This window comes from Glossina fuscipes, unplaced genomic scaffold, assembly GCF_014805625.2.
Source record: "Glossina fuscipes isolate IAEA_lab_2018 unplaced genomic scaffold, Yale_Gfus_2 117, whole genome shotgun sequence".
Taxonomy (NCBI): Eukaryota; Metazoa; Arthropoda; class Insecta; order Diptera; family Glossinidae; genus Glossina; species Glossina fuscipes.
In genome coordinates this window covers 213,775-230,150 of record NW_023998460.1, presented here as the reverse complement: position 1 = coordinate 230,150, position 16,376 = coordinate 213,775, and the positions used below count along the sequence as shown (strand labels likewise).

General features: G+C 33.2%; 1 protein-coding gene across 7 annotated transcripts in view; it reads right to left on the bottom strand.

Annotated features, from left to right (window-relative positions):
* LOC119640284 (syndecan) overlaps window positions 1–16,376 on the bottom strand; it is a 295,304-nt gene that overhangs the window by 129,984 nt on the left and 148,944 nt on the right. For 6 of the 7 annotated variants that reach the window (XM_038038198.1, XM_038038196.1, XM_038038195.1 and 3 more), the window contains exon 3: window positions 9,606–9,623. The exons of the other annotated variant lie outside the window; for it this stretch is intronic. In XM_038038198.1, the coding sequence (XP_037894126.1) occupies window positions 9,606–9,623 (18 nt within the window). The remainder of the gene's footprint in view (window positions 1–9,605; window positions 9,624–16,376) is intronic. 7 annotated transcript variants of the gene reach the window in all.

The window sequence follows — 16,376 nt, the reverse complement described above, 5'->3', positions numbered from 1 at the left end:
CTTTCATTTTGGATCGAATTAGAAACCAACTTTATTTTTAGTCGTATCGATGCAGGCGAATCCGCAGCTTTTAATGTTGTGGACATCAAAGGATTAGGAATACACTGACGATATAATTTCTAAGCGTCTTTGGAAATAGTGCTTCGCAATATTCTACTTACAGTGGGCTTTCTTGCTGTTTCAAACGTTTTCGCTTTCAAGTCGGACGTCCAGAACTACTACTCCCTTTTTTCGTATTAACAATACTTCTTAACCATCACCACACGTATAAGTAATGTACAGTGAGTGGTCGAAAAAAGAGTTCCAATGTTATCAAAAACAGGTTGGGTAAAAATTAATGTCGCATTACGATAAACAAGTGACGTTTCTCCATAATAAATATCTGAACAAAACTGGAACCACTTTTGCAACTGCGTGAACCATATATCAGAAAAATAAAAATACAGAAAATATACTTAGCTTAAATAGGCGTAATCTACTTACGAAAAGTTTCAAATAATATTTTGTTTGTAACAACACGCGAATTCTTGTCTGCATAGTGGTATACATCCCCGTTTTCTTAAGCGAAATTGGTTACTCTAAAAAGTACCAATATTAACATATGGTAATCGTAAGCATAAAAAATTAAAAAAATTTGTGACGACCTTATATTTAAAGCAAACTTTTATTAAAACTTAGTTGTACGTTTAATAACCGGTGTTTGTTCTAAAATTTTTCAAAACTACTTTCACTTCAACTGGTCTCGACTGCAAAAATTTCGTTTGTATTTATACTTGTCACAAAAACAAAATAAATTTACGATCTTTATTGGTTGCATTTCACACATGCGAAGGTTTTGCTCACTTGCAGTCTTAATATGTTAAGACATTTTAAATTGCATATAATAAACCAAAATCACTTGTTTTCATAAATTCTTCAGAACGAATCAGAATGCTGTTGTTTCATTTAAATGAATTTGTCTAAATCCATGTTTTATTCATTTATACACTTTTAATAGCTACAGCGAATACTCGAAAATTATCAGCCCACACTTTTGGAAACCTATGATAAACCTAACCCTTCAGTGCTTTATAAATATAAAAAATCAATTGTTTACGGTATTTTAGGATTGAAAATAGTACCCGGTACCCATGATAATTGATCTTCATATTCATTCATAAGTTAATATATTCATTTGTCGGTGTTAAAGTTTAGACTTCTATTTACATTATTTTGTTATATAAAACAACAATGGATGAATTGATAATATAAACGTCGTAACTGTTTGATTTACTATTCGTATAAAGTCCTAGAGTATGAGTAGCTTCAAAAAAAACTTCACTTCTCAGATTTATCCTTTTTCGGGTTTGTTGTCCATATGCTCACTGCATACTACCTACTCTACTTCACATTACATTAACATAGTGTAAGTACATATATAATTTCAATAATCTTGTTCAAGTAGCAAAAAAGAACTGAATGTGCCGTTGTTTGCTATGATGGTCCGCTCAATATTTTATTTATGAAACATTTGCATGTGAACCGAGCCTTTTGTACGTGCAGCAAAATTCCCTCGATCATAAAATTTTCGAGAAAGCGCATTTCAACATGGAAGGACTATTTATGTAGCAGACTATTAGTAAAAACTTTCAATCAGTCGAATTTTACATTCTTCAGACCTGTAACACGTTTTAATGCAAGTAACGCGACTGCAACAGTTTTCATTCTTTTTATTTAAATTTCTTTCAATTGGTCGAAAATTTACTAAGTAAATGCAATTTGAATTAAGCAAAACTTCGTGACTTTGTATAGACACTTTGAAAAAATTAAGACAATTTTGGATGAGTGTCGCTATCAGAGCACTCATCTTCTCCCCCAACCTGTAATAGTCCAACTCGTAGTGTAGCATATACGGCTTCACTTAAATCTGATTCGTCGATTCACGTGACTGCTCCATCGTTGCTTATAAAGAAGCGTTAGCGTTTTCGCTATCGTTGAGTCGGCTGGTAATAAAAAAGTTACAAATCAGCCGGGAAGCACTCCTCGTGTTTGCTTTGCTGAAGTGGCAAGGGTACCTCCTCCCAGTGGTACTATTCAGGCTGCTCTCTACATCTCCGAAGAATATTAATAAAAATAACAAATTCCCCACTCCCTGACTGTTCGTTTGTCTGCTGGTCACCATGCTGGGTAAGTGGCACAAGCTTGACGTGCAAGTTTAGTCACCGTCTTTATATTATCGCCAACGCAAAACTTTCTTTGAATCTTATCGTTCTCTGTAGGGATGATTGTGTCTGTTGATGGCAGTACCTTTAAGAAAGACAATATTCCTGTCAAGACTGACGCCTGACACCTCTGAGAATAACATAAGAAGTTATCTGGTTGGAAAAGTCCCATTCGTCGATTTGAAGCGTGTAAGCGTTTTCAAATTGGCTCCATCTCAACCTAGAGTTATGTGGACTTTTAAGGAGTTCTGACTGAAAACATGAAAATTTTGTTAAACAACCCATTGTGGCAAGTTGAACACTTAATTAGGGAGTTCATTCCTCGGGATCGACCACGTAATACTAATTCGGTAGCTTTTTCACGCTCAAAAAACTAAATGTTTCTTTAGGCCCAACAACTTTCTTTCAACAAATTTTTAGGGGGCTAAACTCAAAAATTCGCTCTAATTCCCTAAATTTCCTAAATTCAGTGAGCACGGAGACTTCCTGAATTATTTGATCATAATTTATTTCAATAGTTGTAAATCGCCGTCCACCTTCTAGTTTACCTGCGGACCGGTATCATCCAGCAATTTTGTATCGTCCTTCTTTACAGGCATGATAGTCCGTTGCACAACTCTAACGTGTCAAGATAATATATAAATAAACATTATGACTTTAAGCAAACCAATATTTTATTGCTTAAATCTATCCTTTCAAACATTACGCTCAACTTTTCTGCTGGGAATATTGAAACACTACTATCATCGTTTTACAATGTATTAAACCTTGCTATTTCTACCCATGTTCCGATCAAACGGCCCTCAAAGCAAGTGCCTTCCCTAATTTAAAAAAGAGTATTAAATATTACAAAAATAGGAAAAACAAACTTTTTAAAAAATGTATGAAAAGTCTTTTACGACGACTTAATTACTTCAACCGCCAGTATTATTGCAGATACCTTCAGTTGATAAAATCCCTACCGCTTGTTAATCCTAGAACATTTTTAAGGTTATCAACTCCAAAAGATAAATGTCCATATATCCGTCGCACGTTCCTTTCAATGGTACTAAGTCCTCTGATGAGATTGACACCTCAAATTTCTTTGCTGAATACATCCGCAAACATTTTTCTGCTGCTAATGCCGATTTAACTGTTAACCATCCGTACACGATAACTAATTCTTAACTTTGATTCCTAAGCTGATAATTTCAGAAAATGACGTTTTAGATCGTTTGAGGTCTCTAAAATTAAGTTGTGCATCTGAATCTGATGGGATTCCAACATATACACTTAAATCATGCTCTGTCCAGATATGTGGTGTTATTCCAATGATTTTTAATGAGCAAATTGTTACTCAGCAATTACCGTTTACTCTCAATTCTTATATTTCTTCATTCTAGCATAGCAAGATCTACTGACGCGAATCTCTTGGAGTTTACTTGCCATGTTCTCAAAGCTTTTCTAGTGGCTCTCGCACGGATGTTGTGTATACTGTTTCTAGTAATATATTAAAATTATTTGCAAACGTAATTAAACACTTTTTATTTACTCTCTTTGTTGCTCTCTCTGTCAATTTTCCTTCTATTATCATGACTTGAATAATTAACTTTCCGTGATTAGTTAAAAGTTAATAGTATTACCAACGGCAATATTAATTAATTTATAATAAAATCCATAATACAATTACGATATATACAAGGGACGACTTTATTCGCGTAAGCGAAAGTAATAAAAGTTTTTAATAAAGGTAAACCTTTTATTACAATACAATAAAGATACTTATGTACATATGCTAATACAAAAGCAAGAGTGTCTCTGCAGAATAAGAAGCCATTAGCTGTTGACAAATATTGTTTTTTAAAGTATGCTTTCGCGAATTTACAAATTTTATGTGGTACATTTTTTAATAATCCTTCGTACGACATAAAAAAATAGATTTGTTGTGGTTGCAACTCTACCTAAGATAATGCGTTAACAACCAACATCACCTTTCATCTTGATGATAGTCCTCGTACACGGAAGCGATACATTCTGATACCATGCAATACCCGATAGCACGCATTTAGGATTTTCAAATGAACAGAGTTGATATATATAGTGAAGCCTCTCTATGCATGCACATAAATATATTTATAGCTGTACTTATTTGCGAAGGTTTTCATATGTTATGTTAGTTCCATAGAGAAAGGGGAGTCTAAACATTATCCGAAAAAGATTGCAAATTTTTGCTGATGTAAAGTTAGCCCTGGCCCAAATTTTAGCAGAGATGTGGGCTATCTTTACACTTGGTTCGCGCCTCTGCTAAAGTAATTGATAATTGAACATTGCAACATGATTACAAACCTAAACAAAAATAGAAATACAAGCATAAATAAAGTAAGAAATTATACCGAAATATTATAAGAAATTAAAATACAAATTTTTTCAGGCATTTACCATATAGTGCATGTATATTGTTGGCGAAAAGCTACAATACACAAAGTGTATATAAAAACTTTTAACGAATTTTCCTTAGTGCAGATTTTTGATATTTCTTAAAGGATGCTAAAACCTATCAGAAAAGCCTAATTTCATTACCCTAGTCCCGGTCTATCACCTCGAAATTCGCTGAAAACCTGTCCTTTCTATATACGCAAGATCCTAAAGGCAAAATATTGCAATAATGCTGCTAATGATTGCTGCTAATGAAATGTTGGATATTTTATATGAAACGTTTTTGTTTTTGTTGCTAATGAAATATTTTATACACATAAGGTTTTTGACTTTATTCAACATCTATGTTTAAGATTACACATTACGGGCATATGTTTGCAATAGTAGCGCGTTTGTCCATGCACTTGCTTAAGAAGTTATATGCATATTATTGAGTTGTCGCCATTTTTCTAAATATGAATCGCGTACAATTTTTTTCGAAACATTCTATAGGCAAATAGATTATATGCTATGTCAAAAGTGTTTATGTGCGCTTGTGCGTGCGCTTGTTGATTAGCAGCCGCTTGACTGCCTGCTTTTTCTGTCTCGTTATTTATATCGGTAAAAATTCTGTTTATGACTTTTTGGTATGACGTAGTATGTTAAGCTTATGCCCTTTAACTTATTTTATTTCAAAACAATATGGTACCTAAAGTAATTACAATATGATTACAATGAGTAAATCAAATAATTAATAAATAGTTCTGTTAAACCGGAGATTTTGTAGAGAAAATAGTAGAGGAAGTACGTAACGTTGTCTAGAAATTAATGTTCGTACTTGTGCATAATAAACATACAAGTTTATTGTCAATATGATTAGACAGCGGGAAAAATAGTACATAGGCCTGAAATATTTTTGGGGCACCTATTTAAAATAAATGCATAATAGTTTTTGAACATGGGTTTTGGGATTAGAATTTCCAGATTTATTTCAATTTGTTTTATAAATTCATAAATGATAAGGAATTGTAAAATTTAGAAATTACATTAATTTATTTATATTAAATTCGTTTCAGTTCAATATCAATTTTTTAATCCAATTTATTGCAATTTTCCACACCACCCTTTAGTCATTGCAATAGACGCGTTATCATTTATTTCGAATAGCTGCTTCCCCAAAAATATTTCGGGCTTATATATAATTTTTCCCACATATTACCTAGCTTATTATCTCGACAATATCAGAAGAGACCATCGAGTACCTTTTAGGAAAATGAGAAAGGTTTTATGTAAAATATAAAGATTATTTATCTCTCACTGATACCTCCATCGCCTCAGAGAAGAATGGTCGAGTATACGAAGAATGCAGGTTTCTGCGAATATGGAGGCAATGGACCGGGACCATGGTAATTAAATTAGGTTTTTCTGATAGGTTTTAACATTTTCCAGGACTTATAGAAAATCTGCAGTCGGGTAATGCCTCTGAAAGTGATTATAATACAATTTGCATATCGCATCATTTTAGTATTTGTACTGCAATTTTGCAAGAGATTTAGTAGCAATAATTTAGCTTTTTTGATTTTGCGTTCACAATTAGGCTTAGTTTGCTTTAAATGTGGACGTTTACTAATATAATTCAATTTTAATACTTATTTTACATGTGCGTTGTTTATTTCGCAATAAATTGTAATTTAGCGTCGACATTTTTAGTCAAGACACGAATCGTAAAAATGTGGGTTATCTTGGTAGGCTATCCTCCCTTCAGCACATTTTTTCTTTTTTTTATGTCACAACTAACGATTTGCATTTACAAGCATCGGTTCGGTAACGTTTGTTCGTTCATTTACACGTTTATCTACCATTGTGTTCGTTAATTTTTTATACAAATATATGTATGAAAAAGACGGTTTCATTGCCTTGTTCTTGAAGTATAGATAAATCAAATCAAATGTTGAGGCTCTGCTTAGTGGCCTGAATTTATGCGTAACCGTATATCAACATACTCTTTAATTTAATAAAAAAGGAACAGTCGCACGAAGATTTCTTACTATCATCATTAATATCTGTTCTAGGAATATCACCGCATTAGAAATTATTGCAGAATCATGTAAGGATCCTGTATTCTGAAATATTTTGCAGAATCCAATGTTTTGTCGCTATATGTCTGGCGTTGGATCCACTAAATAAAAAAACAGTTTTTATCCAAAAAATTTTTGCAAAAAAATTTTTATATTCAAGTAGCAGACGTGCATGTGGTGTTTTGACAGAAACAACATAGAAATTCTCATCTACTTTTGATGGAAAAAAGAATATTTAAAAATACCTGTTGAATGAAAAGTCTGCGCAGTAATATCGGAAAAAGTGTTTGAACGAAACGGCAGCCTTCCCACCTATTTTTCTTGTTCGTGTAGGAGTTCGCAAGTAAAAGGTCGTACCAAGAGGTGAAGGCTTGTAATGTAAATCAAAAGAACAAAAGATATAATAAAAAGCAATCCATTTGCAATAAGTATGGCAAACAATGGCATACATTATGTGACAATATGTTAATTTTCGATGAAACTTGCATCTGACATAAATAGGCGCAGCATCAAAATTTAGCATTGCGATGGTGGGGTTGACGAGTTCAACCGTTGAAATTCAAAACAAAAATAAAGTAATTTAAAGTAATTTTTAATAGTAACTCGACAAAACTGTTTGATCCCCACTTGTCATTTAACATCCGATTATCTTTGAGAGGAGAAAAAGATGGCAAAAAAATTTTTTTTGCATATTTTGTAACGTCATAACACATTAACCTTAAACCATAACAGTGATTTACGGCATAAACGATATTCCGAGATATTAATCGCATACCCATCACAATGTTTTTCGCATTCCACTTTCCACGTTCTTTTATTTGATATCCATATTGCTAGTATTATTATCGAAGAAGTAATCCCGGTGTCTACCATATTCATTTTAGAATTAATCCATTTTTACAGACAGGCAATATATCTTCATTTTTGAGCAATGCGCAAAATAGGTTTAAACATTTAAACATCAATAAGCGTAAAACCTCAAAAAAGTGAAAAGAAGCAAATTTAATCAATTGTAACTTTGTGCGGCCAGAGCGAATGCTTTCCGTTTTTGCACGAAAGGAGTAGAATGCTTCGTAAAGTAAACGTGGTAAATTTCAGCCTTTTAACTGTTCTAATTTCCGAGTAACGAATAAGAACCCAAAATATTTCTTTCAGAAAATAGAGTTGCGTTCAGTTCCACTGTGCGCTTTTGCTCCGACCGACTTGGCCCATTTCCCACAGCAATCTGCGTTCAAAAATTTCCAATGTTTTTACTAAATTTGAAGTCGTTGTCTTCATTTTTGCGACCAGGAGGGTGCAAACAACAAACACCACACAAGCACACAGACGGAGAGACGTGGCTAAATCAACTCAGAATTTCACGCTGATCAAGAATATATATATTTGATAGGGTTTCTGAAAACACCTTTTTGGTGTTGGGTACATTATGGAAAAAAACAAAATGAGTGTACCTCCACCTTGCAGTGGCTGGTATAAAAAGAGGAATTTGGGTTTTGTTTATCTTTTTAATTGAACATAGGTATTGCGTTATTGATTTATGAAAAATAAAAAGTGTAATCAGGGCTAAAACTTGTAAATATTGCTCTAAGAACATCAGCTTCAACACATCAAGTGAAAAAATTTTTTTTTGGAAAAGTTTATTGAATTCGTTTGCGTGTTTGAAAAGAAACGCATAATAAAAGCGAAAGTAATAATGAAAACAATTGTAATTATTCTAAAAAATGTGTTTTGCTTTATTGAAAGTGTTTGCAGTGAATGAAAAGAATTTAATTAAGCAAGTAAAGCAAGTTACTTACAATTACATAAAATATACAATCATTGGAAGTACGTGGAATAGGTTACTCCTTAGCATCAACTACCAAAAATGTCCTGCTTTTCAGTTTAGTTTCAATTATATCGAATTAAGTTTTATATATTGGTAAAATATCATATTGTGGCAGAAATTAAAAAGAAAACGGATACTTCGAGTCAAATTTTGTTCTTCATTGAAGCAACTTTATTTGACTGAATATTTCAATTGATAGCCTTTTGTCATCTTTCTAGTGAAATCATTATTGCACCACTATAGAACTTCTGTGATTTCTGGACAAAAACTGATGTAAAATTTTCATACGCCTTCTTTTAAGTAGAAGAATGTAGATCGGACTTGGCAAAGTTTGGGTTACACAGTGGATGTTTCTATATTTCGCGGTCAATCGTTCTGAATTTCTAACTAATTATTAATTTTTTTAATTAAAATTTGATCTCGCATAGTCGTGAAAATAGCTCCTGTTTATCAACAAATTGTGAATGATTGTAGGAAGTGCAATGCGATCAAGTTGAAGCGGATTATGGTGCACGATTGCTTCCCACTGCCAGCAAACGAATTACATTAAGTGACATGGCAGCGTTTCCATTATCTTTTCGCCCATTATGTTTGCAAGTGGCCAGCCATTAATCTTTTCAACAAATGCATCTATTTCGTTCCTTTACTGCAGCTATTAAATTAAATTTACGTACTACCGCTTCATTTTATATCCAGCATTAGGCAAACCGTTCAAAATTCTCGTTCGATAAGATTGACTTCTGCAGCGAAGTCACAAGATGAAATATACTACCCTTTCTAATTGTCCGGAAGAATTTTTGCATAAATATTGATTGCATAAATAAGTAGTCGACCAGAATACGATGTATTGGGAAACAAGCAAGCTGTTTCCTTGCTGTTCTTATTGCTAAAGCACCTTAATCATACAAATCAAGCATATTACTACAAGCCATAATGTATTTTATTTTAATTATTAATGGACTCACACCTTTCCAACCAGCGATAGTTTGCCGCAATAGGTTTAGAATTACCACAATTACGTGACTCTGAAATCATCCCTTAGAAAGAACGTCTCGAGGTTGCTTATTTGTTATATATAGCTACGAAAGATTTCCATTATCAACTTACCGAGTCTGTGGATAATTTCTGAAAATAAACAGAAATAGAATACCCAGTAATTAAAAGTTGCGGAGACGTGAAATACTTAAAAGTTCAATAGAAAATCTAGCTCAGGTACGAAAAGTAAACAGGAGTATTGGCGAATCTTTTATATTCACTGCCTCTATCTTATAATAGAATATGCAAATTTTTACCATTGCAGTTTGTTAGTAATGACAAAAAATTCTACTTTGTTCCGTTTTTATATTATACTGCGAACATGTCGTTTAGCCGAGTTGGTCCACTTGCAATATCAATCTGCGTGCAACAGTTGCCAATGTTCTTGTCGTATTTAAAGCCAATAGCTTAATGTTTATGATCAGGAGAATATTTGATTAAAAGTATTATGAAGGCATACAACAGATAGGTATATACTAAAATCGATCTAGAATTTGATGCTGATTAAGAAAATATATACTCTATGTGAGGCTTCCCTTTGGGTGTGATAAACATTTTGACAAAATGAATATATATCTGTCCTTTTATGACACCCACAAAAATGTGTATTCTTGTGTTTTAAACAGTCGAAGACAATAAATAATAATTAAAAAATATTTATACTGACTTTATTAAAATAACGTTATGGACTTTTCGTATAGAACATGTTGCTTGCAAAAACTCTTGTTTATAGTTTTAAATCATGTTTAGCTGTTTGAACATTTTTGAAAGAGTTTTTGAAATAATAAGTGCTGATGAAAAGTAGATCGGCCAACGTAATTAAAGGTGAACCCTTCTCAATATTTGTTGCGCAAAAGACCTCGACACGAGACAATCGAAGTACTGGCGGTCTTACTTTCAATATTCAGGTCGAAAAGTAAGAATGCTGGTGGTTAGCTATACTTCTAGTTAAGCATCTTTTATTGAAAAAACGTGCAACTCTATTAGCTAAAATCTTGAAATCACTTCATTGACGGTATTGCTAATTTTGTGAATTTCTTCAAACAATAATAGTAACGAAATCTATATTTTTACACCCACTACTGTAATGGGAGTATGGTCATTTTGGTTTTTTCATAATGTACCCAACACTCAAACGAAAGTTTCAGAAAGCCTATAAAATATATATATTCTGTGTGGCGTGTGTTGTGGTCACTCTCCTGGTCGCAAAAATGATGGCAAGGACTTCAAATTTAATAGAAACATTGCAAGTTACTGCACGCAGGTTGGTAATTAAAGGAAGGGCCGGAGCATCCGATATGCCCACACAAACTTACAATTGATTAAATTTACTTTTTTTCACTTTTTTGAGGTTTTGTACTTATTTATTATTTATTTATGCTTATTCAACCCAAGCAAGACAGAATGTTTAAAACTATTTTGCACATTGCTCAAATGAAGATATGCCTAAAGATGCCTAAAAACGGGTTAATTCTAAAATGAATACGGTAGACACCGGGATTACTCTTTCCGTAATAATACAAGCAATATGGATATTGAATAAAAAACTTTGGAGAGTAGAATGCGAAAAACATAGTGGAGGGTATGCGAGAGTTAGCCCCCCGCCGAATATAACTTTCTTACTTGTTTTTTATTTACAACGCTCTGCTGGAGACAGACATGGTTTTTTGGACTTTTGAAGTATTTTTGTTGAATTTTTTAGAAATGTTTTATCAACAATTATTAATAGTGAGTTATTCATTTGCCGGGTGTTCGGATATATCTTACATAAAAAAATCTATTCTGTGCACAGTACAAAATTTTTCTGTGCAAACAATAAAAAACATACACTCTTCCGATTGATAATTGCTTACATAAACATGTCGCATTAAGCTGTTTAAGGTATTGTATTTGGCAAATATACTGCTGGCTTTTCACCAATGATGGAACTTATAAATTCTTACGTTCCACATGAAAAACTATTCAGCATCAATGTAGAGTGATCATCGATTGCTGTGGTCCAAAGTGTAAGGTAAAGGTGATGCGTTGGCGCATCCGAAAAAGACGTGCACTTGTATTTATTTTTGTTTGTCAAGCAAACACAAGCGAGGACTTAATGAAATGAGTAAGATTCCTGCTAGTTCATCCGCTAAGTTTAGTTATTATGACAAGTTTAGATCATACAAAATCCTCGGCATGGTAACCTGGCCAGTCGCTTAATCTTCCTGACGTCCGAACGAGACAATTATTACTTCATTTCATCCATATTTCACCTCGTGCGTTCTCGGTGTTATCAATAGTTTCAGGTAATAAGTCTACTCATTCCCAACGTTCTAATGATGGCTCAACGGTTATTCCCACGAACACCATTATTAGTGATGTTCAAACGGTTGCTCACCAGTCTACATGATGTCATAATAGCCAAATCTTTTAGGACTTTTACTGAAGGAAAATTGAAGAGGGAGGTAATGGTTTTGCTTGGAGTGCTGCGACGTCAATTGGAAGGAGTTCATTTTTTAGTACATCCTGGCTAGCTCTTTACAAAATTGATATACACAACTTGGTATAAAAAGTAAAAAAAATAGAGTAGCAAATAATTCCCAGTCCAAGCGCACAATTGCCACCTTTTTACATCTTTACAATTACCATCTTTTACGTTTGAGTTTTTTGTTTTTTTATAATGTGATAACAATTACACAGGAAAGAAGAATAGAGCGAAGCAATAAAATAGTTAAGAACTTATCTTTATCGCTTCCATCACATATGATTTGTGCCTATAGTCACCTAGAGAATTCTTTTTCTAGTGGTAAAGTAAAACAACTTTGTGCTGCGTATTTTCAAACGTGGTGAACAGGCTTAATGTTTCAACCAATATTTAATAGTATCAAATTTTTTTCATCGTACGGTGTCACTTGCTGTGTGCGACAGCTCTCCTGATCTTAAATTGTGAACGTGTCAATACAGTTGACAAGTAAGTAATTTAAACAATACATCTTAATTCTGATTTTATTGTTTTTTACATTTTTTTCAGAAATTCGTATTTTCCATATTTTCGCACGTACGGGGTGTAAAAAATATATTCTTCTTTGAGTTGATCCTGATGCGCACGTTCCGGTATATTGCTTACAGAGAATATGTGGAAAATTTCACAAGACATATCTTTTATTTATTAGGATTTCTTTTTTCATTATATACAGGTAAATATATACCCGTATTTTTATTATATATTTGAAACTATAGGCGTTTATATATATGTATATGAGTGTACTTGGGACTTTCTTTGTGTGTTCCTTTCTTTTGTGTATTGTCTTTTTTTTGTTGTTGTTTCTTTTTGAATTTTTTAATCATCACATTTATTGGAGTAGAAAAAAACCTCGTTTTTCGCGTATATAATTCGTATTCTATTGGTACGAAAGTACAAATTATATATTTGCCAATAATTAAATACGGTTTGGATAATATATACATCCCGAAATGTAACTTAATTTATGCCTTTGAAATAACCACAAATCAAAGCAAAACCATGTACATAAACTGAGAAAAATGTCCTTTGTATAATGAAGTTTGTTGTAGTTTTTTTTTTTATATCGTTGTTTTTGCTTTTTTTATGATCCACTTAACGATCCTTTTCTTTCTATCAACGGCTTGCTGATCGTTTGGACGCTTAAAGCATACTGACTGTTTTTCTCTCGACGCAAACAAACGAAACCCACTCTTATAACATGCAGACATGCATCTGACTCTGTTTCTCGTTGCATTAATCTCTTTCTCTCTGTTTCATTCTGTATGTGTTAACAAAAGATAAAATAGTCGCATGCAGGTTCTAAATCAACTTGCCATGGTATCTCTTCTCTGTGGACCAGAGCAGGTTGTCATTCCGCCACTTTAAACTTCGTTTGTGCGTAGCTTCGCTTGCGATACGACAGTTAAAATGGCTGAACGCTACTTTACGTTGACAATTACTGATCAAGAATCGAGAAAGGTCAGTATATTGAATGTTAATTTTACGAAAAATACATAGAGACGTACCCAGATCGCATCTTTCAAAATCTTACTTCCGGCACCTATGTGTTCGCGTATTTTTGATAAATATTCTGGTCGGATGGATTGTTTATTAAAAACTTTACAGTTCGTAGGTCTACTGGATAGGCTGCTCCAAAGAACTAGACAATTTTTTACCAATTGGCCATCAGTATGTCTGCGGTCGCAATACCAGCCAAACTGAAGTACTTGAGCTCTTCATAATTTTGAATATCAGTTTAAAACGCTTTTATAAACTTGGTTGAAGCCAAGCGTGCAAGACGCTGAAGCCTTTTGTTCTGAATATCAAGTGTAAAGGCATGACATATTGAATAATATTGGGGTAGCACTTTAATTGCAGTGTTAACTTGCTATGTGGGGTTTAAATTTACCGGATGTTTGCTGAAACATCTGCTGGATGAGTATGGCTATCACGATCTTATTTTCTGGTTATGGCGATAAAGAATTTAACTTGTATTTGAGGTAAGTGTCAATAAAATCATGCTAGTAATTCCTCAAAAAATTCGAGCGTTGTCATGCAAAAGGATAACTTTGGGTCTGTTGGCCGCTACGGCTTGTTTTTTTACAACAATGTATCCTTCCATTCGTTGATGACAGTAGATGTCTTTGGCAACAGTTTCATTCGGTTTTAGCAGCTTGGAAGACGCAATACTCTGCTGATCCTACTATACGCACAGAATACTTATGTAGGCATGAATACTCCGCGGTGGCTCTCCTAAACTAACCCATAACTCTTTTCGCTTGGGATTGTCGTAATAGATCTACTATTCATCGCTAGTTATAATACGCCACACAAAACTCCAAATGAAAGTTTTGAATATCGACAATGCAGTTTGAGCGTCTTTCTACATTGAATAACTCAATAATACTATATGGAAAACTGTTATTTTATGTATGCAGAAAAGTCAGAATCATCGAATTTAACCGTCGCATATATTAATATTTCGCATTACACTTTAGCACCTATTAATGTGCCGTTCAATTTGAAGAAATGCAAACAATTAACGTTCTGTTTGGGTTTCGGCAGCTATGGTCTGCTGTCTTGAAGACGGCGAATCAAGTTCGAAAGTTGCGCAGTCGTTAAGTAGAAGTCGCGGAGTCAAGTTGCAAAATCGTACAGTTGTCAAACCTTTCTTGGTTAATTTCTTTAATTCTTTACACTTAGTTAATCATGAATTGAAATCTATATTTAATTCTAATAATAAAGATCATCATTCTTTACCCTTTTTGTATACCTAACTATTCAACACATCTTTTCCAAGAAAGAATAACTAGCCATTATCGATTATTTGAATAAGGCCCATCGAATTATTACTATAATTATTTGCATAAATTTACCGGAAAGATGCTTATTCCAGCAATTCCAATTTGACCTGTCTGAAGTGAAATTTGAAAATGTGCCTATTGATATAGAATGAGTTGTAGAGGTTAAAAAGACGTTCTACTAATCAAAATAAAAGCACTTTTGAAAATTTAAATAAGAACAAGTAAAACTATTATAGTCTCTCACGAATGACTATTAAATCCTCAACAGCACTTCGCTTGACACAATTATTCGTAACACCGTATATATTTTATATAAGCAGTTACGGGATAGAGCGTCCAGTAAGAAGTGGTCCAAAAAGTGGCCCAATGGCCCAATGTGGTCTTTGGGACGACACACGTCGTTGTGCCAAATTTCGTCAAAATATCTCAAAAACTGCTTTCTGTGTTAGGCGCAAACATACGCGGACAAAGAAAGTAAAGTCAATGTACACAGTGATTCCGCATAGACCCGTATAATGCACGACGGGCCTATACCAATTCTACCTGGGTGTTGTGCGCGTCCTTACCGTCGTAAAAAAATTGTAGTTGTTTTTTTGCCCCTTAGTAGGAATTTTTTATTCATCACTCATATACAAAACCGATTCAACGGTAAAAATTTCTATCAGAAGTCTTAAAGTACTTATAAAATATTACAAAAAACCGTCGTTAATATTAACGTTTGAATCTTTTTTAAGACAAGCTGTTGAGTGTAAAATATTTGGTCACTGTCTTGCAAATTTTGAAGACAATATCTTCACATCTGCGTACAGAAGAATGTTTGCTGCACACTTCACACAGACTGACAGACATCCGGATGGACATATTTCAATCGAGTCAGAGTTTAAAATTGTACAAGAATGTATACATTTATAGACACTCTGAAGCATTCTTCAGAGTGTTGCAAAAGTTCTGACAAAATAAATGTGGTTTATTCGTCTGTGATTGGTATATAAACACTATTCACAATATAATGATATGAATCTAATTAAAGAAATATTCCGGATTACAAGTCAAGAAAAAAGTAAAGTTCTTGTAACAAAATACATTATTTTCTCAACTAAATATCTTAGAAAATTACATTTGTAGTTTAATTTTTGCAGTTACGAAATATATGTACTCAACCCCTAAGATAACAACGTTTCATATATTTTTAGTAATGATTTGGCCCTATTTACTTCAACTATTGTAATTTAATTAACACAATTTAACCAGAAAGAAGGTTTTCAATACTAAAATAAATTTTATTAAGCTTAAAGTTTTTGTAAAGCATTTATTAAATTTTCCCATTTACAAATATATCTTAATTTCTTCGATATTTTCGTCATAGTTTGTTTCTGAGCTTGTCATGGATTGTGCTCTAATGAATTTTTAATAAAAAATCTTTCTTTAAACATTTGCCTAAGTGTACAACACAACATGTAATGTATATGTTTACTAATCATATATGGGCCTACACGTATTTTACAATGCATACATAATTTAAATGCAATTCGCCTATATGACAAAAACTTTTATTTT